General features: G+C 37.0%; 1 protein-coding gene across 2 annotated transcripts in view; it reads right to left on the reverse strand.

The window, feature by feature from the left end:
• The window catches only part of TOGARAM1 (TOG array regulator of axonemal microtubules 1), a 78,009-nt gene that overhangs the window by 19,310 nt on the left and 38,158 nt on the right, over positions 1 to 20,541 (reverse strand). The window contains exons 8-13 of one of the 2 annotated variants that reach the window (XM_028100938.2): positions 20,272 to 20,424; positions 15,955 to 16,053; positions 14,555 to 14,730; positions 13,891 to 14,044; positions 13,553 to 13,690; positions 5,771 to 5,924 (exon numbers count right to left, since the gene is read on the reverse strand). In XM_028100938.2, coding sequence (XP_027956739.2) covers positions 5,771 to 5,924; positions 13,553 to 13,690; positions 13,891 to 14,044; positions 14,555 to 14,730; positions 15,955 to 16,053; positions 20,272 to 20,424 — 874 coding nt within the window. The remainder of the gene's footprint in view (positions 1 to 5,770; positions 5,925 to 13,552; positions 13,691 to 13,890; positions 14,045 to 14,554; positions 14,731 to 15,954; positions 16,054 to 20,271; positions 20,425 to 20,541) is intronic. The other variant, XM_088024628.1, reaches the window with a different exon arrangement.

The following is a 20,541-nucleotide window of genomic DNA, read 5'->3' on the forward strand; positions in this document are numbered from 1 at the left end:
AGGGAAAGGAATGGCAAACAAAAGGTGAGGGAAGCAATAAAACAAAAATGGAAGGAGAAAAGTGACTACGTTATTGGCAAATATATAATCCAACAGCAGAAAACCACCAACAGATGGTTCTGTAATTTGTATTTTTCTTTCATTATCTGACCTAATGAGCCAGAGAAGGGTAGGTGGATACTAACAAGAGAGTGGGATTCAAGTGGGATTTAGGTATAACATTTCCAACGTGATGATTTTCATCTTATAGGTTTGAAAAATGAGAGCCAAAATTAGTTTCCTTAGTAATATTGTAATATTTCCTTAGGTAATATTGATGGCAGTCATTTTTTTAAACATTTACATTCCCTGAATGAATTATGGAAAACTCAGAGAAAAGAAAAGACCTAAGAATTCAAGGTAGCAAGAATAAACCTACTTAAATACCTGTCTGGTTGAAAATTCTCATTTTTTTGGATAAGCATAAAAAAACAATTTAAATGCAGAAACAACCCAATTCTTTTTTTTTTTTAAGATTTTATTTATTTATTTGACAGAGAGAGACACAGCGAGAGAGGGAACACAAGCAGGGGGATGGGAGAGGGAGAAACAGGCTTCCCGCTGAGCAGGGAGCCCGACGCGGGGCTCGATCCCAGGACCCCGGGATCATGACCTGAGCCAAAGGCAGACGCTTAACGACTGAGCCACCCAGGCGCCCCAAATGCAGAAACAACCCAATTCTATACACACAAATAACAGATAGTACAGTCAAGAGAGAGGGAGGCAGGAAAAGAAATTAAGAAAAAGTGGCTAAAATTTTTCCAAATTTGATTCAAACTATAAACTCTCAGATCTAAGAACAACCCCAAACAGAAAAAACAAAAAAAGCACAACATGGAACATCATAATCAAATTGCTAAGAGAGGTGTTAAAATAAAATATAAGGTCAGGTAGCAATATTAAAAATAAAGCAGTATAAGAAGATGGGGAAAAGAACACTATTTTAGTTAAAGTCATGAGAGAAGGCTTCTCTGAGGAGATGACATTTGACAGATACCTGCATGAAGAGAGAGAGAAGCCACTGGAAGAAAGTTTAAAGAATTAAGTACAAAGATCTTGAGGCATAAATGAGCTTGGGTGTTCAGGAAATAGCCTGATGGCTAGAGTGGATAAGTAAGGCAGAGCATCCATCCCCCTATAGGGGATGAGGCTACAGAAAGAGGCAAGGGACAGAAAATGAAGGACTTTGTAAGCTATAAAAAAGTTTAACAATTCTTTTCTAGCGTTCTAGGGGGCCACTGGAGGGTTTTGTGGGGAGGAATCCCATGTTCTGATTTGAGTTTTAACAGTATCACTCTGGCTGTTGTATGAGGTGAGCAATCATGGAAGCATGCAAACCAGTGATGACACTACTACAGCCAGGTGTGGCTTGGACAACAGGATCAGCAGCTGAGATAAATTCTGAAAATAAAGGAACTGATGGGATGTAAAGAAATGATAAAAAGTCAACACTGACTCGGTATGAACAACGAAATATCCATGGCAGAGTTATTAACTAAGATGATGAACACCGAGGTAGAAGCAGATTTGGGATTAGGAGGGGGGTAAATAAAAACTTGCTTTAAAGATTTTCACAGGACATTTTTTTATCTCAGTCTGTAGTTTTTTGTATGGTTTTGGTATCAGGGTGATACTGGCCTCAAAGAATAAGATGGAAGTACTCCAGCCTCCTCAGTATTCTAATTTTGTGTAGAATTGATTTCTTCCTTAAATGTTTGGTATAATTCACTAGCAAAACCATCTGAGCCTGGAGTTTTCTTTGTGGAAGTTTTAAATACAATGTCAATGTCCTTAATACGTATTGGATTATAGAGGTTAGCTAATTTTTGTTTTGTTTTGTTTTTAGTGAGTTTTGGTAGTTTGTGTCTTTCAAAGAATTTATCCATTTCGCTAAGTTGTTAAATTAGTGGGCATAAAGCTGTTTATCATATTCCTTTATTATTTGTTTAAGAGCTATATGATTAGTAATGATATTTATTCCCTCATTCCTGATATGTTGTTTTTTTCTCTTATTTTGCTTGATCAGTCTGATCACAGGTTTATCAATTGATCTTCTCTAAGAACCTGCTTTTGCTTTCACTGATTTCCTCTACTGCTTGTTTCCTATTTTCTTGATTTCTAGTGCAATCTTTATTATTTCTTTTCTTTAATTATTTTGGGCTTCATTTGCTCTTCTGTTTGTAGTCTAAGGTGAAAGCTGAGGTCACTGATATAAAATGTTTCTTCTTCTGTAATATAGGTGTTATGGTGTTATAAATTTCCCTCTAATTTAGGTGCGTCTCACAATTTTCATGTTTCATTCTTAATTTCATTAAATTCAAAATACTTTGAGGGTACCTGGGTGGCTCAGACACATGATCTTGGCTCAGGTCTTGATCTCAGGGTCATGAGTTCAAGCCCCACATTGGGCTCCACGCTGGGCATGGAGCCTACTTAAAAAAAAAAAAAAAAAAGGTTAAAAATACTTTCTAATTTCCCTTTGATTACTTTCTTAGATCCATGAGTTGCTTCTAAGAGTGCTAATTTCAAGACATTTGGAGATTTTCCAAGTATCTGTTCCTAACTTCTAATTTAATTCCACCATAGTCAGAGAACCAAATTTGTATAATCTGAATCCTTTTAAATTACTTATTTTATGTTCCAAAATATTTTTCTTGGTAAATGTTCCTTATGGACTCAAAAAGAATGTAAATTCTGCTATTTTAGGTGGAGTATTCTATAAATGCCAATGAGGTCAAGTTGGTCAATCAGGTCATTCAAGTCTTCTATATCCTCAATGATTTTCTTTCTTCTAGTTCTATCAATTAGTGAGAGATGGTTGTTGAAGTTCCAACTGTAATTGTGGATTTATTTATTTCTTCTTGCAGTTCTACCAGTTTCTACTTAATGTATTCTGAAGCTCTATATATGATAAATAAAATCAGGATCACTTGATGAATTGACCTTTTTATCATTATCATTATAAAATGACCCTTTTTATTCCTAATGTGAAATACAGAATTCTAAGACGGTACCCATGATTCCTGCCCCCTGGCATATACCACCTCATAATACCATTCCCTTGTGTGTGACTATAAGGGGATGTTATTTCCCTCAATCATGTTATATTATATGGCAAAAGGGATTTTGCAAGTTGTCCTACAGCTCACTGATTCTCTGTTTATGTCTTTCCTCTAGTTTCTTCAAAACATGGAATAGAATTATAACTATAGTTATAATGTCCTTGTCTACTAATTCTATCATCTGTATCATTTTTGGATTGGTTTCAATAGTTGCCTTTTTTTCTTCTCATTATGGGTTGTATTTCCCTGCTGCTTTGCATGCCTGGTAATTTTTTATTGGATGTCAGTCATTATGCATTTGACCTGAGATATTTCTGTATTCCTAAATCATTTTTGACCTTTGCTCTGGGATGGAGTTAGGTTATTTGATAAGTTTGATCCTCTTAGGCCTTTCTTTATATTTTGTTGGGCAGGGCCAAACCAGTCTTTAGCCTAAGGTTTATTTTTCCACACTAAGAAGCAAAACTCTTTTGAATTTTCTACTTGATGCCCTGTGAATTATGAGGTTTTCCACTGTGCTGATGGGAATAAGAAGTATTCAGGGACTGTTCCCTGTAACTTCATTCTAGCTCTGGCTTCAGGTAATTTATTTATATTTATGCCCTGACTAGTATTCAGCTAAATATTTGAGAAGAATCCTCTGAAGGTCTCCAGAGTTCTTTGTGAAGCTCCATCCTCTCTGGCACTCTGCTTTCCAAACTCTAGTTACCTTGGCATCTCCAAACTCCCAGCTCCATTTCCATCTCTGCTGGCACTTACATAGTTTTCCCTTCTTTGAGCTGTCACCTGGAAACTCTGCAGGTTAAGCGAGGGCAATTATAGAGTTCACCTTGTTTGTTTCCTGTCATTCAAGGATCACTAATTTTCATTGCCTACTGAGGAATATTTTGAAAACCACTGTTTCATATATTTTGTACGGTTTCTTTAGTTCTTTCAGATGTGTAGGCAAATCTTATGCCTGTTAACCCACCTTGGCAGGAAGTGGGAAATCAAGAGTTCTATTTTGGATATGTTAAATTTAAAATGTCTATAAGCATCAAAGTGAAAATGTCAAGCAGGCAGATGGATTATAAGTTTAGAGCTCAAGAAGATACCTAGAATCGAGACATACATTGAGTTGAATATAATCATTTAGGAAAGGGGTTGGCAAATTATGACTCACAGACCAAATCTGACCCCATGAGAAATTTTAATAAGTAAAGTTTATTGGAACATAGCTATACCTATTTGTCTTCTTACTAAGGCTGCTTTTTATTTATTTTTTAAAGATTTTATTAATTGACAGAGAGAGACACAGAGAGAGAGGGAACACAAGCAGGGGGAGTGGGAGAGGGAGAACAGGCTTCCCAGGGAGCAGGGAGCCCGATGCGGAGCTCAATCCCAGGACCCTGGGATTATGACCTGAGCCGAAGGCAGACCTTAACGACCGAGCCACCCAGGCGCCCCCTAAGGCTGCTTTTACACTACAACAGCAAAGTTGAGGAGTTGTGATAAAGACATCTGGCCTGCAAAGCCTAAAACATTTCGTATCTGGCTCTTTACAGAAAACGATCGCCACCCTGGATCTATGGAATAAATGGAGATAGAGAATGCCAGTGGATTGTATTCTGGAGCATGCCTCAATTCTGAAGTCAAATAAAAAAAAGGAATAAGAACATACTAAAACAAAAAAAGAACCAAGAAACTAGAAGGGATTGTGTCAAATGCTAAAAGGCTAAGATGACCACTAATAAATAACCAATGCAGATATAGCAAGATGATCACTTTCATAGTTTCAGTGATGTGGTTGTCATGGTGGGGAGGGCTGAGAGCCAATTAAAGGTTGAGAAGAGAATATGAGGTGAAAAAATAGACAATGAGTCAGCCTTTGTGAGGACTTGGCTAAAAAAGGGGAATAAAAGAAATGTGAAGATGTGCAGTTTAGGGAGTTTTTTTTTTTAAAAAATAGGGGATATAGCACATTTTAATGTTGTTGTTTTTTTTTAAAGATTTTATTTATTTAATTGACAGAGAGAGAGAGACAGCGAGAGAGGGAACACAAGCAGGGGGAGTGGGAGAGGGAGAAGCAGGCCTCCCGCCGAGCAGGGAGCCCGATGCGGGGCTCGATCCCAGGACCCCGGGATGATGACCTGAGCCGAAGGCAGATGTTCAACTGACTGTGCCACCCAGGCGCCCCCATAGCACATTTTAACGTTGATGAATATGGCGTAGCAGAAGTAAAACTGAGGACATGGAGGATGGGGATAGAGAGAGATACTGAAGGAGCAAGGCAGGAAATGGGACAGTACATGCTCCAGGAGGGCTGGGCTGGGAGGCTGTTGCAGCTATGCTAGTAACAGATAAGTATTTCCAGGATTGTTATAGGATGTATTTCACAGAGAAACACTTGGAGGAATGGTGGGATTTGTATTCTAGTACCAAAAGCTTTATGTAACCCATAATAAAGCTAAACTCTGTCCTTATGGTATATAAATTATAACTGGTAGTAATACAGTGCTGTTAGGACCAGAGTTCAGTTACATTAATAAGTTGAAAAAAACTCAGACTAAGAACTATAATAATCATTTCTATGACTACTTTAATAGGGAATGTTTCAAAGTTTTTAATAAAAAATATTCAAAAAACTTCTGGAACTCAGCTTAGTTTTAAGTTAAGGATGGTGAACTTACCAATCCTCATCAGTTAAAAGCCTAAGGGCTTCTGTCAGTGCCATTTCTGGTTTGGAAAATGGCCGTAGTTCTGATGTATCCATTATTTCAGGACTATGAGTGACAGAAGACATCCTTTCTTTATATTGTGGAATGTCTCCAGGAGATGCTTCACCTAAAACAAAAAAACCAGATTAAATAAAGCATCAGAGAACTCTCATAAAAATGATATTCTGAATAAAGATTCTATGAATATTTCTTATGGAAACAAGTATTATCAGTTTAGTCTTTAATAAAATTGTAATACCTGGACACCAAAGCTATTTAAAACTTTACTTCTTATATACAAAATTATTTAATTATGTCAAATATAAATATATAAGTGGTTTTTCCAGTCATGAGTCCTATAATAAAGTCTAGTTTTAAGAGCTAAAAATCAGTAAGGAATATTATGATCCCATTTTATAAAAACGTGGATATATACCCATTTTACTATACAAATGACAAATGAAAATGAAGCTTCATAGCATCTGTGTAAAGAATTCTTTTTTTTTTTTTAAGATTTTATTTCTTCTAGAGAGAGAGAGCGCGTGACTACACGCGCAGCAGGAGGAGCACAGGGTGAGACAAGCAAACTCCATGTTCAGTATGGAGCATCCTGGGGGGCTGGATCTCAGGAACCAGAGATCATGACCTGAGCTGAAACTGAGAGTCATATACTTAACCGACTGAGCCACCCAGGAGTCCTTGTGTAAAGAATTCTAGCCGAATTCCAAAAATACCAATTTTTGGCTACCCGCATAGAACTAATGGTCTTTTGAAAATCCTAAGACCATGTGTGGTAATAAAAGCAATATTTTTTCCATAATCAAACATTTACCAACCATATTCCAGATGTAAGGCATTGCCCTGGACGTTAGAGAAACAAATCATTATCATTGAGTGCTCAGGGTAATGCCCTGGGGGCACTGAACAATGCAAGACACATATTGGAGGTATTAGAAAGGAAAAGATCAAAAAGATCAAATAAAATGTGTTGGCATTTTTTAAAAAGATTTTATTATGTATGTATTTATTTGAGAGAGAAAGTGGGCATGTGTACAAGCGGGGGGGGGGGGGCGTGGCAGGGGGAAAGGGAGAGGGAAAGAATCTCAAGTTCAGCACAGAGCCCCATGCAGGGCTTGATCCCATGACCCTGAGATCATGACCTGAGCCGAAATCAAGAGTAGGACACTTAACCGACTGAGCCAACCAGGTGCCCCTGCATTGGCTTTTGTAAATGGATAAAGATTTATTAGTTATTTTTCCATGTTAAGAGATATTTTTTTAAAGATTATTTATTTATTTATTTGAGAGAAAGAGAGAGAGCACAGAGGGAGAGTGAAAGGGAGAAGCAGACTCCCCACTGAGCAGAGAGCCTGACATAAGGCTTGATCCCAGGACCCTGAGATCATGACCTGAGCTGAAGGCAGACACTTAACTGACTGAGCCACCCAGGCGCCCAAGAGATATTTTTAAAAAGGTAATATTAAACACTAGAAAATGACTATCATAAACGTATTTATCAATTTGTACTATTTGCTATTATCTATACTTCTTTCCCTACTGTTACCAGTAGCAACCAGTATTCTTACAGCTTAGGTAAGAAGTTCTGTGGGTTTTTCTCCCCCTAGATTTTATGACATTAATAGTGAAATCATTTGAGAATGTTAGCAAATAGGGTTAAACTTCACAAATGCCTATATTTAACTGGTTCTTAGGGACATATTTAACCAGTAATTTTACAGGTCAACATCTGCCATCAGTCATACTCAGCAATTACTAGTTTTGAGAATACAGCATTTTAAAAAGTTTTCTAAACTTCTTGCATTATAAAAGAAATACAAACTAAGAAGAATCTAACAGTCATCTAGTTCAAATCTCTTTTACATTTATCTTTGAGAGATGTTAAGTATGGTGTCCAAGATCACATTTATATATTTATTTTTTCTGTACTTCTGGGTTTTTTGTTGATACCTAGACTTCAGACCCAACATAAATTTTAAAATGTTTATGATAGTTGTTTATTTTTTAGTAACATTAAAGAATAATAAACAAAAATAATAAGTGATAATTCTTAATGTTTATTATAGTTCATGAGATTTTTTTACTTCAATCTCTGATTTTTCCAAGTTGCTACTATACCTAAGACCTATTTAATACTTTATTTTGTATTTATTTTTAACTTTTTTAAATAAATGAGTATGACATTTGTGAACTTTTAATTTTTTTTCATTTGTTCATTTTTTTTAACTTTTTAAAATATTTTCCTTTTATTTTTTTTCCTGCATTTGGTAAACTTTATGTGGAATTTAAACATTCCCAAGATATGTAAAATTTTTTTCAAATATCAAGCAGTTTGTTCTTTTTATATTTTATTTTTTATTTTATTATTTTTTTAATTATTATTATTTTTATTATGTTCTATTAGCCAGCATATAGTACATCATTAGTTTTTGATGTAGTGATCAACAATTCATCAGTTGCATATAACACCTAGTGCTCATCACCACACGTGCCCTCCTTAATACCCATCACCTGGTTACCCCATCCCCCACACCCCTCCCTTCTGTAACCCTCAGTTTGGTTCCAGAGTCCAGAGTCTCTCATGCTTTGTCTCCCTCTCTGATTTCTTCCCATTCAAGTCTTCCCTCCCTTGCCCTGTGGTCCTCTGTGCTATTGCTTATGTTCCACATATGAGTGAAACCATATAATTGTCTTTCTCCTCTTGAGTTATTTCACTTAGCATGATGCCCCTCAAGTTCCATCCATGTCGACGCAAATTGTGGCTATTCATCCTTTCTGATGGCTGAGAAATATTCGACTGTATATATGAACCACATCTTCTTTATCCATTCATTTGTTGAAGGGCATCTTGGCTCCTTCCACAGTTTGGCTGTTGTGGACATTGCTGCTCTGAACATTGGGGTGCATGTGCCCCTTCTTTTCCCCAGGTCTGTATCTTTGGGGTAAATACCCAGCAGTGCAATTGCTGGGTCAAAGGGTAGCTCTATTTTTAATGTCTTGATGAACCTCCATACTGTTTTCCAGAGTGGCTACCCTAGCTTGCGTTCCTACGAACAGTGCAAGAGGGTTCCCCTTTCTTCACATCTTCATCAACACTTGTTGTTTCCTGTCTTATTAATTTTTGCCATTCTAACTGGTGTAAGGTAGTATCTCATTGTGGTTTTGATTTGTATTTCCCTGATGCTGAGTGATGTTGAACATTTTTTCATGTGTCTGTTAGCCATTTGTATGTCTTCTTTGGAAAAATGTCTGTTCATGTCTTCTGCCCATTTCTTGACTAGATTATTTGTTTTTTGGGTGTTGAATTTGAGAAGTTCTTTATAGATCTTGGATACCAGCCCTTTATCTGTAATGTCATTTGCAAATATCTTCTCCCATTCTGTGGGTTACCTCTTAGTTTTGTTGACTGTTTCCTTTGCTGTGCAAAAGGTTTTTATCTTGATTAAGTCCCGAAAGTTCATTTTTGCTTTTGTTTCCCTTGCCTTTAGAGACATATCTTGAAAGACGTCGCTGTGGCCAATGTCGGAACAGGTTACTGCCTATGTTCTCCTCTAGGATTTTGATGGATTCCTGTCTCACATGAGGTATTTCATCCATTTTGAGTTTATCTTTGTGTATGGTGTAAGAGAATGGTCGAGTTTCATTCTTTTCTATATAGCTGTCCAATTTTCCCAGCACCATTTATTGAAGAGACTGTCTTTTTTCCATTGGATATTCTTCCCTGATTTGTTGAAGATTAGTTGACAATAGAGTTGAGGGTCCATTTCTGGGATCTCTATTCTGTTCCACTGATCTATGTGTCTGTTTCTGTTCCAATACCATGCTGTCTTGATGATCACAGCTTTGTAATAGAGCTTGAAGTCAGGCATTGTGATGCCCCCAGCTTTGGTTTTCTTTTTCAACAATCCCTTGGCGATCTGGTGTCTTTTCTGGTTCCATACAAATTTTAGGATTCTTTGTTCCAGCTCTGTGAAAAATGTCGATGGTATTTTGATAGGGATTGCATTGAAAGTGTAGATTGGTCTGGGCAGCATAGACATTTTCACAATGTTTATTCTTCCAATCCATGAGCATGGAATGTTTTTCCATCTCTTTGTGTTTTCCTCCATTTCTTTCATAAGTGTTCTGTAGTTTCTAGAGTATGGATCCTTTACCTCTTTGGTTAGGTTTATTCTTAGGTATTTTATGGTTTTTGGTGCTATTGTAGATGGAATCAATTCCTTAATTTCTCTTTCTTCAGTCACATTGTAAGTGTATAGAAATGCAACTGATTTCTGTGCACTAATTTTGTATCCTGCCACATTGCTGAATTGCTGTATGAGTTCTAGCAATTTTGGGGTGGAGTCTTTTGGGTTTTCCACATAGATTATCATGTCATCTGTAAAGAGAGAGAATTTGACTTCTTCTTTGCCAATTTGAATGCCTTTTATTTCTTTTTGTGGTCTGTTACTGAGGCAAAGACTTCTAGTACTATGTTGAACACAAGTGGTGAGAGTGGGCATTCCTGTCATGTTCCTGACCTTAAGGTAAAAGCTCTCAGTTTTTCCCCATTGAGAATGATATTCGCTGTGGGATTTTCATAGATGGCTTTTATGATATTGAGGTATGTTCCCTCTATCCCTATATTCTGAAGAGTTTTAATCAGGAAAGGATGCTGTATTTTGTCAAGTGATTTTTCTGGGCCTATTGAGGATTATATGGTTCTTGTCCTTTTATTTATGTAGTGTATCACATTGATTTGCCAATGTTGAACCACCCTCATATCCCAGGAATAAATCCCACCTGGTCGTGTGGATAATCCTCTTAATGTACTGTCGGATCCTACTGGCTAGGATCTTGTTGAGTATTTTGGCATCCATGCTCATCAGGGATACTGGTCTGTAATTCTTCTTTTTGGTGGGGTCTTCGTCTGGTTTGGGGATCAGGGTAAAGCTGGCCTCATAGAATGAGTTTGGAACTTTTCCTTCCATTTCTATTTTTTGGAACAGCTTCAGTAGAATAGGTATGATTTCTTCTTTATATGTTTCGTAGAATTCCTCTGGGAAGCCATCTGGCCCTGGACTCTTGTTTTTTGGGGAGGTTTTTGATTACTGCTTCAATTTCGTTACTGGTTATTGGTCTATTCAGAATGTCTCTTTCTTCCTGTTTCAGTCTTGGTAGTTTATAAGTTTCCAGGAAGGCATCCATTTCTTCCAGATTGCTTAATTTGTTGGCATATAGTTGCTGGTAATAATTTCTAGTAATTGTTCTATTTCCTCAGTGTTAGTAGTGATCTCTTCCCTTCATGATTTTATTGATCTGGGTCCTTTCCCTTTTCTTCTGGATAAGTCTGGCCAGAGGTTTATCGATCTTATTAATCCTTTCAAAGAACCAGCTTCTAGTTTCATTGATCGGTTCTACCGTTCTTTTGGTTTCTATTTCATTGACTTCTGCTCTAATCTTTATTATTTCTCTTCTCCTGCTTGGTTTAGGTTTTATTTGCTGTTCTTTCTTCAGCTCCTTTAGGTGTAAGGTTGGCTGTGACTGCATCACATTCAAAGCATTTTTAATTTCAGCCTGATTAGATCTCATTTCTGCCCTTAGAGATTCTATATTGTTGCTAATGCTTTTCTCAAGCCTTGCTATTGATTTCATAAGTGCTAACCTGAAGTCTATCTCTGACATCTTGCTTATATCCATATCCATTAGATCTGTGGCAGAGGATATTGTCTCTGGTTCTTTTCTTTGTTGGGAGTTCCTCCTCCTAGTCATTCTGTTGAGGAATGGGTGAGGGAACGTACCGAGTCTAAAATATCAACCACAACCCAAGCAAAATGTATCTATGAAAAAATCCAAAGTGGTTGAAAGCTACTACAGATACTCCATCAAAGCCAAGATAATCCAAAACATTAAAAAAGAAAGAAAAAAGGAAAAAAAAAAGGAGGGCGGGGAGAGAGATTGTAATCTCTCAAAGTGGACACAGAAGGGTGTTCTGCCTGTTCCTGCTTGATTTTTGGTCTCGTGTTAGAAGAAACTATATCCCAAAATTGCAAAGAAATCCGAACTTACATATATATAGCAAGATAAAATTGAAGAGAGTGAAAAACAGGCTTAATGGGGTATAAATCTATAAAACATATATTTGAAAAAGTAAAAGTTAAGAAATGACTTAAAAACATAGGCTGGGAAATACAAATCTATTTGAAACAGGAGCAGGGTTTAAAAAAAAAAGAATAAGAAACTAACAAAAGAAATTTAAGATTTTAGCCTGAAGTATAAGCAAGCCATGGTGGAATACCTTGAGCTCCCTATATTATTTTCCCCTGGCACTGGAGTTTTAGAGTCCTGTGGGAAATAAGCTTAAACTTATTCCCGTTTTTCCAGTCTGTCTTCTGGGGGAGGGGCCTGCTGCCCTGGGGCTCGGCTTCTCAGGCCTCTTTGCCTGGGTGGAGTTGCCTCACCCCTTGTCAGGGGGATGGGCTTAATGTGAGCTGGTTGGCTGAGCCACTTTTGTTCCTTGGCATCTTTCCGCTTCTCTTTAGAGTGAGAGAGCAAACATGGCTTTGCAGGGATCTCTGGCCCAGGGCAGTAATGTCACAGTCCACCCCACTCAACAGATCCTCCAGGTCAATCCATCTCCCTCTCTGCACACACCAAACTTGCGCATCTTCTGGGGGAGGGGCCTGTTGCATTGATTCTCAAAGGTCTTCTCCATGTGGAATTGCTCCATCCTTACTTGGGGCCAGGCTACGTAATCTGCTCTGGTTTGCTCTATGTGGCTTTTGTTCCCTGAAGGCTTTCCGCACAGCTTTTGAGGATGAGAATGAAAATGGTGGCCTCCCAATCTCCAGCCCTGGAGCCAAAAGCTCAGTACCCCACTCCTCTGTGAGCCCTCAGAGAAAAGCAGTCAATCACTCTTTTCTCCCAGCTCTCCAGCCGCACTCCGTGCTCACCCAACCTGTGACCAAGCGTTTCTATGTAAGGCACACGGCCCCATTTGGAGTCTCCAAACCCAGCAGACTCTTGGGGCACACTCCCACGCCCCTCCTCCCAGGGGAAAAAGAGGGCTCTCCCCGGTTCTGCTGGTTGTTGGGCCCCTGCTCAAAGAGCAGAGGCCCGACTGTGCCTCAAATCACAGTTTATGGCAACCCCGAGATGAAAGCCCACTCCTGGGCTCATTGATTATAGCTGGCTTACCTGCTCCGATACATGGGAGCTCTGCTACACTCAGGCAGCCCTGGTCTTCCTGTGACCCCAAGGATCCTGAGACCACACTGTCCCAGCGAGGGTTCCACCTCCCACTTAGCTGCCTGAGTCCTATTTAATATTTTTAAAAACAGCACAGGAAACTGGAAGCCACTCTTGGCCAGGCATAGAACCTAGTAAGTATTGAATGGCAGGCTGAATAAGTGATAAATACAATGATTTTTTAAAATCATGATCTAATATAAACCAACTTCAGTCTCATTTAACCCCAGCTATAAAATGGGATACCACTCCTTAGTGAAACAGGAATATTTGCAGGGAGCACGGAGAATACCTTTGAGATAATTTGGATATTTATAGGGGCAGGAAACTGAGGCCTGTTTGCAGGTCAGAAAATTAAAAGGCAGGCCTGATAATTATGAAGCCAGGTCTGTCTACTGACTCCTACTAGCTAAGTGCTCTTTTCCTCACAAATGCACTGTACCATACATGGTCTCTTGAGCTTAACCAGCATTTGTGACATTATTCTTTACATTTAAACAAGTTACGTACCTGAATCTGAAAACACTAAAGATGGTGGTGACCTTTTTAAACAGGTCCCTCCTTTCAATTGAGGGCTGCAGGCAATATTTTCTAAAGGGGAGCTCTCGTTTTTTGATATTCCCACCTCATCTCCAAAAATATTTAAGTCTAAAAGGGAGAAAAACAATCAATCAACTTCCTTCTTTATGAGAAATAATTAATATTTATTATAAAAAAGCTACTGGGTCTTGCAAATTTCAACATTATGGTTCAACATATTCCATTATCAGCCCTCAGTTAAACCACAGGTACACTAGCTTTAGAATAGTATCAGTTAAATAACACACCAAAAGTTAAATTTCACCTACTTTCAGATGTCATTTTCTCGGCTCTTGTATGTTTCATTCGCTCCCAGGAATTCTGTTCCTTCTTTTCACAATCTTTAATGTCAAAAAGTTCTTTTTCCTCTTTTCTCTTTTGTCTCATCTTGTCATAGGTAGATTTTGAAATAGAAACTTTAATCTGAATGAAAAAGTGGAAATATCAAAGTATGCAGGGAGTTCGATATTTAAAATAATTATCTTCATCTCAGACAACTGTATAAAGACATTAAGTGTCTACATATAAAAAAAATAAACTACATTTTTTAGTCCTTATTGCAGGAATTCTAAAATTGACTAGAATTACATGGTGCTAATATCATAACTAAATTTGTGCCTAAGGATACCAGTCTCTTACTCCTTGAGTGTTCTAGACAATTGCTGAATATGTAAATACACACACACATGCACACATATATATAAAGTACATGTATAGTATAAAGTACACTAGATACTTTATACCAGAATAAGAATATATTTGCTGGAAAGAAGAATTATCCATTATTTAAATGATTAAGGATCAGAAATTTCAATTATCCTGAGATTTTAAAAATTTTAATCAAAACACCTTCACTACCCCAAATCCGATGAACACAACACAATGATATAATATAGGCTTGAGTTTATCCTAATAATCAACAAATAATCTTACATCCTTTTCATTCTCAACATCAACATATGATGGAATATTTTGCTGGACTGCTCTTCCATAAATTCCTGATGGTGGTTCAATGCTTTGTTTAATTGAAAATGTATCTCCATTTTCCACAGAAGATATCACTGATGGGCTGCAGGCTGCTGGTGCTGAATTTGGACTTCCAAATACACCTGAAATTAACCCACCATCAAATTGCAGTTAAGTATTTACATGATGTCACTCTAACAACAAAGTTAAAGACAAGCTCTTGACTTTAAGAAATAAACAATATAGTTCATAAGAAAAACATGTTAAATAATAATAAATATAAAAATAAATACCCTAACAGGACAATCATATAGGAGGTATCACTAGACGTTTCACAATATTAAATGAGAACTGCATATTGTAATAATGAGTTTAAATGAAGGAAAGGTTGGTATGAGCTGGGTGTTTAAGATGATTTCAAGAACAAGGATTTGAGCTGAGATTGGAAGACACAATGAATTTGGACAGATAAGTGAAGAAGGAAGGGAGGGCATCCTATAAGATGGTAATGCTTAGAAGCAGAGCTGAACAAGTATAAAGTGTGTATGTGAAATGAATAACTCAGTTTCGTTGGGCACAAGGCAAACAGAGGAATAACAAACTAAGTTTGCAAGGGTAGGCTGGAGCCAATCTGAGAAGGGCCTCAAATTAACTTAATTGCACTCTACCAAGCAAACAATTAGGAAAGCTTTCCAAGCATTTCATCCTATTCACTATATTTACCAAAAAGAAGATGTGCACCTTCAATGTCTTCTATTATCACATTCTACTTTTTCGATTAAAAAGAAACTAATTGAGATGGGTTAATTAACTTGATGGGAGAATCCTTTCACAATGTATATGGATATCAAATAATCACTTTAAATACCTTACAATTTTATTTGTCAATTATACCTCAATAAAGTTGAAAAGAAAAAAGAGTTTTAAAGAATACTTGTAAATATATTGTTCAAAGGTCCTCTAGTCCCCCAAAATATATATAACAGGTATTAATTCTGATTTGTCTAGACTCTGTATGGAAAATAATGAAATTATATTAAATAGTAAGCTGATAAAAAATAAGGACTATTATTTGAACTATGATAAAACTGTCTTAGCTATCCTAAAAGTGTCTTAGAAGTATCTAAGCTGCAGCTGTTACATAATACATCTCTCTGAAAATTACTGACATGAATTTACTTAGTTTTGTTAGAAGACAGAAATGTAAAATTAAGTGCTCCTAATTCTTTCAATTTAATAATTTTTTAAAAAGAAAGTTCTAATAAAAAAAGTTCTAATCAACACTTGAATCACACTCTGTTCTTTAACAATACCATTTGCTTACACGTGGAGAACACATACAATTAAGCTAAATAACTTGGAAATACCTTTTCCAACAACAACCACTGAGTCTTCTGGTAAGGTATTTGTGGATGTGAAGTCAAAACTGGGAATTTGCTGTAAATTTGATGATGACCCTATAAATGCTAAAGAAACAAACAAACAAAAAAAACCTCACATTTTAATATTGTTTTTATATAGTATTTTAGGATACTGTAACATGGTCCTTTAAAACAGAAATTTTACTTCATACATTGATTTTATAATTTATTTATTCACACTTACTTATTAATTCAATAAATATTTGAAATTAGAATACCTCATCTGGACTAGAAAGTAGAAAGAAAGAAACCTTCCTTCACCTAAGGAGTTTATACATGTCAGAGTTAAGACTGGGAAAGATATACAAGAAAATAAGCACAGCATGATAACTGAGCAACAAAAGGGTAACCATGAAGGAAAGCCTCTCACTCCTGAAAACAGACCAAGTCAATCTCACAGCAATCTGAAATTTTCTAGGTTAACTTTCACCTCAGTTTGTGATTATTTAATTATTCTCTTACTACTAGACTATAAACTCCATGGAGATAGGACCCATGTCTGGTTTTGATTATCATTCTTTTCCAGAGCCTCTTAGTAGGGCAGATAGTAGGTATTCAATAAATATATGTTAGATGAATGTTACAAGGCAAAAAAAAATGGAAAGAAAATATAATTAATTTGGGGTCAACGAACAGAAACCTCAAGTAGACTCAAAAGATGTTAAGTGACAGGGCGCCTGGGTGGCTCAGATGGTTAAGCGTCTGCCTTCGGCTCAGGTCATGATCCAGGGTCCTGGGATGGAGTCCCGCATCGGGCTCCCTGCTCCTTGGGAGCCTGCTTCTCCCTCTGCTTCTCTCTCTCTCTCTCTCCCTCTCTCTCTCTCTCTGTCTCTCATGAATAAATAAATAAAATATTAAAAAAAAGAATTAAAAAAATGTTAAGTGACAAAGGAAAGCAAATCTCAGTAAATGGAACAATTTGTTCAACAACTGTCCATAAACATAAAGTGTATACATGGTCTGTCAAGAGATGACTGAATAAGTAGACAAATCTGAGGAAATACATAAAGAACATGTTATCTTTAAGTAGTTTAACTTCATTTATCAGAGAAGCTGATCATTTTTAATTTTACTTTTACTCTTTACACTATATTTTCTTGTAAACAAAATATTGAAAGAAATATTGCTCATTGAGTCTCAATTGTAAAATATAAAGAAAAACTAAGCTTAAAAGACTCTTGACACATAAGCTACTCTTATATAACGTTTTTGTTACTTCTGTCTCATTCATCCAAATAGCGAAAGAGAAAATACTAACTCATAAAAGCTAGTTTGGTAAAACACTAAGCATCCATCACTAATCACTTTCTCAAGTCATTAGTTGGGACTCTACATTAGTATGCTAGAAAATGGGTAGGTTCAAAGAACAACCAGCAGAGGAGTGGAATGGGAAGAAGTGGTTCTGAAAGCTAATCCTAAAACTGTTTGAAGCTTCTTGCAAAATGAATCCATTCACATATGCCACCTATTGCCAATATTTCTTTTTTTTTTTTTTTTAAAGATTTTACCCATTTATTTGACAGAAAGACCCAGCAAGAGAGGGAACACAAGCAGGGGGAGTGGGAGAGGGAGAAGCAGACCCCCAGCCGAGCAGGGAGCCCAATGTGGGGCTCGATCCCAGGACCCTGGGATCACAACCTGAGCCAAAGGCAGACACTTAACGAATGAGCCACCCAGGTGCCCGCCAATATTTCTTTTGGAAGTTGTTTTATTCTCTTCAGCACTGTACTCAAAATTCATTTTAATCTGATTATTTGAGGATGCAATGTTTGATTGACTGTATCCAAGGCTACACTGTCAGTCTGGGTTGGCTCATCACCACTCCATTCATTTAACCTGTGGCATCGGACACCATTACATGCAAAGCCTAACAGGAATATAAAGATGACAATATCTTTACTTTTAAATAATTTATACAACTCCAGGCCAGTTAAGTGGGGAAAACTTTCTAAAGAAATGGATTTAAGCCAGTATTCAAAAGGCAGACATGATGTGAACACATTAGGATCAGAAACAGACATCTAGGACAACTGTACATGCCAACTAAGAAAACTTCTAGTACTAAGAATGCCAGAGCATGGGGAATGAAAAGAGAAGAAAGGGATAATGCAGTAAGTTCCGCTGAGGAAGATTATTAAGGGTCTTAAAAATTATGCTGCAGAGCACAAAACTTATTCTGTGGGAAACAGGGAACCACTCAAGGTTTTTAGTATGGAAGAGATGGTAACTATACTTCAAAAAGATAATTCTGGAAGGGTATGCGGCCTGGAGTAAAAAATGGATAAGAGGCAAGATGTCTTATTCAGAAGGCTATTGCAATTATCCAGGGAAGAGGTAATGAAGGCCCAGATTAAACAGAACTGGTAGGATGGTCACTGCCTGAACTTGGAGAGTAAAGAGAAGTAGACAAAGATGACTATAAAGTTTTAAGTCCCCATAACTGGGAAAATGTTAATGCTACTAAAAAAATGAAAACAAAGGGAGAAGAACAGGTCTGTAAAGGAGGGTAAGTTTGGTTTTTGAACATGTTTATTCTCGTTGACCAGACAGATACAGTAGGTATTTGGTTTAGAGTTGGAAGTGTGTGTGAGAAGTAATTTTCTGGAGTAGAAATAACTGCTGCTCAAAAGATATAAATATTTCTATGATTCTGCTGTCCAAAAAAGGGTGCCGCTAATACTGAATGAATATATTCAGCAATTATTCCAAAGCAATTAAAAAAAAGAAAATTAAAAAATTATATGTTAGGGTATGAGTTACTTTTAGGAAGAAAAGTATTTTTGTATTGATTATCTTTATATGAGAAATAAAATATGTAAGTAAATAGGAAAAAACCCTGTCATTCTCTTTTGTAAAAACAATGAGAGAGAAGAAACCTTCCACAGGGCACCTGGGTGGCTCAGTCGTTAAGTGTCTGCCTTCGGCTCAGGTCGTGATCCCAGGGCCCTGGGATCGAAGCCTGCTTCTCCCTCTCCCACTCCCCCTGCTTGTGTTCCCTCTCTCACTGTGTTTCTCTCTGTCAAATAAATAAATAAAATCTTTAAAAAAAAAAAAAAGAAGAAGAAACCTTCCACAAAGAACAGATATTGAATTACATCATGGATAAAATTTTTTAAAAATTTACAGAAAAAAAGAAAAAACATTCCAAGGAACTTCCCTTTACAATTTATTTCCACAAAAAAATACACACGTCCTAAAATGCCTGACTGCCTACACAAACACACACACACACACACACACACACACACACACACACACACACACACGTGACTTCAGATGATCAGAAGTAACAAAAGTTGACCTATTACAATCACGGTTGCTACAAATAAAAAATGACAGCTCCTTACAGTTACTAGTAGATTACATATTTAAATTCAGTTACTTCTAATTATTATATTTAAATATTCATACACTTTAAAATAACTTCCTCTTTACCCTAAGGGAAATATTTAAAAATGTAGCTAGGGGCGCCTGGGTGGCTCAGTTGGTTAAGCGACTGCCTTCGGCTCAGGTCATGATCCTGGAGTCCCGGGATCGAGTCCCACATCGGGCTCCCTGCTCAGCAGGGAGTCTGCTTCTCCCTCTGACCCTCTTCCCTCTCGTGCTCTCTCTCATTCTCTCTCTCTCTCAAATAAATAAATAAAATCTTAAAAAAAAAAAAATGTAGCTATAATAGGTTCTCTGAAAAAATGAACAGAGCAGTCACAGAGGAGCTACTTGCTACACTAAATTTAAAGAGAAAAAAAAGGATGTAAATTATTAATAATAGTTAGTGATAACAAAGAAGCCTTCCCAGGTTCTACCACAGGAAACCAATATTCCTGTTTCCACAGTTTTATTCCATGGTTACAACCTAAGTAGCCATCTGGGATTTATTTATTCACGTGATTTCTCTACCCCATTTTAGTGGTAAAATGTCTTGTAACACGTGTGTGTGTGTGTGTGTGTGTGTGTGTGTGTGTGTGTGTGTGTGTGTGTAATCTTGGAGGAGGGAGACATCACCAGAGATTCCTTAGTTTTAACCTCTTGGGTAGTTGCTTCCCTGCTTTGGCTTCTCAGGTAAGCCCATCAACCAATACATGAACCTGCATGTTATCTTATTTGGCAGAATTACTGAAGCAATAACACACCAGCAGAGGGATAAGAAAAAGATCAAAACTGAGAAATCTCAGGTTATTGGCATGCTTAGGGACAATTCTGAGACACTTAATTTAAGATTTAGAGAGATTCAATCTTAAAAATTAACTTGTGAAATTTACTAACCTTTTGTATGTTTATAATGTCTTGGGTGTTCCTTATTTTGTATTTTGAAAACACTAGATGAAATGTCATGGAACCTATCATCTTCAAAATCACCACATCCAAACCCATAGTTCATACGTTGACCAATTATGCTTACATTGGATGTTGTAATCCCTGTAAAATAAAATACATAAAAATATTTATTTGAACGATTCAAATAATATTATAGATAGGTACATATCTCCCCCTCTAAATCTATCTTGCTTTCTAGACTTAAAAAAGTCAGTGACA

The sequence above is a fragment of the Eumetopias jubatus genome, unplaced genomic scaffold (genome assembly GCF_037043125.1).
Source record: "Eumetopias jubatus isolate StellerSeaLion01/CBP00866 unplaced genomic scaffold, mEumJub1_p1.0 scaffold_7, whole genome shotgun sequence".
Classification (NCBI taxonomy): Eukaryota; Metazoa; Chordata; class Mammalia; order Carnivora; family Otariidae; genus Eumetopias; species Eumetopias jubatus.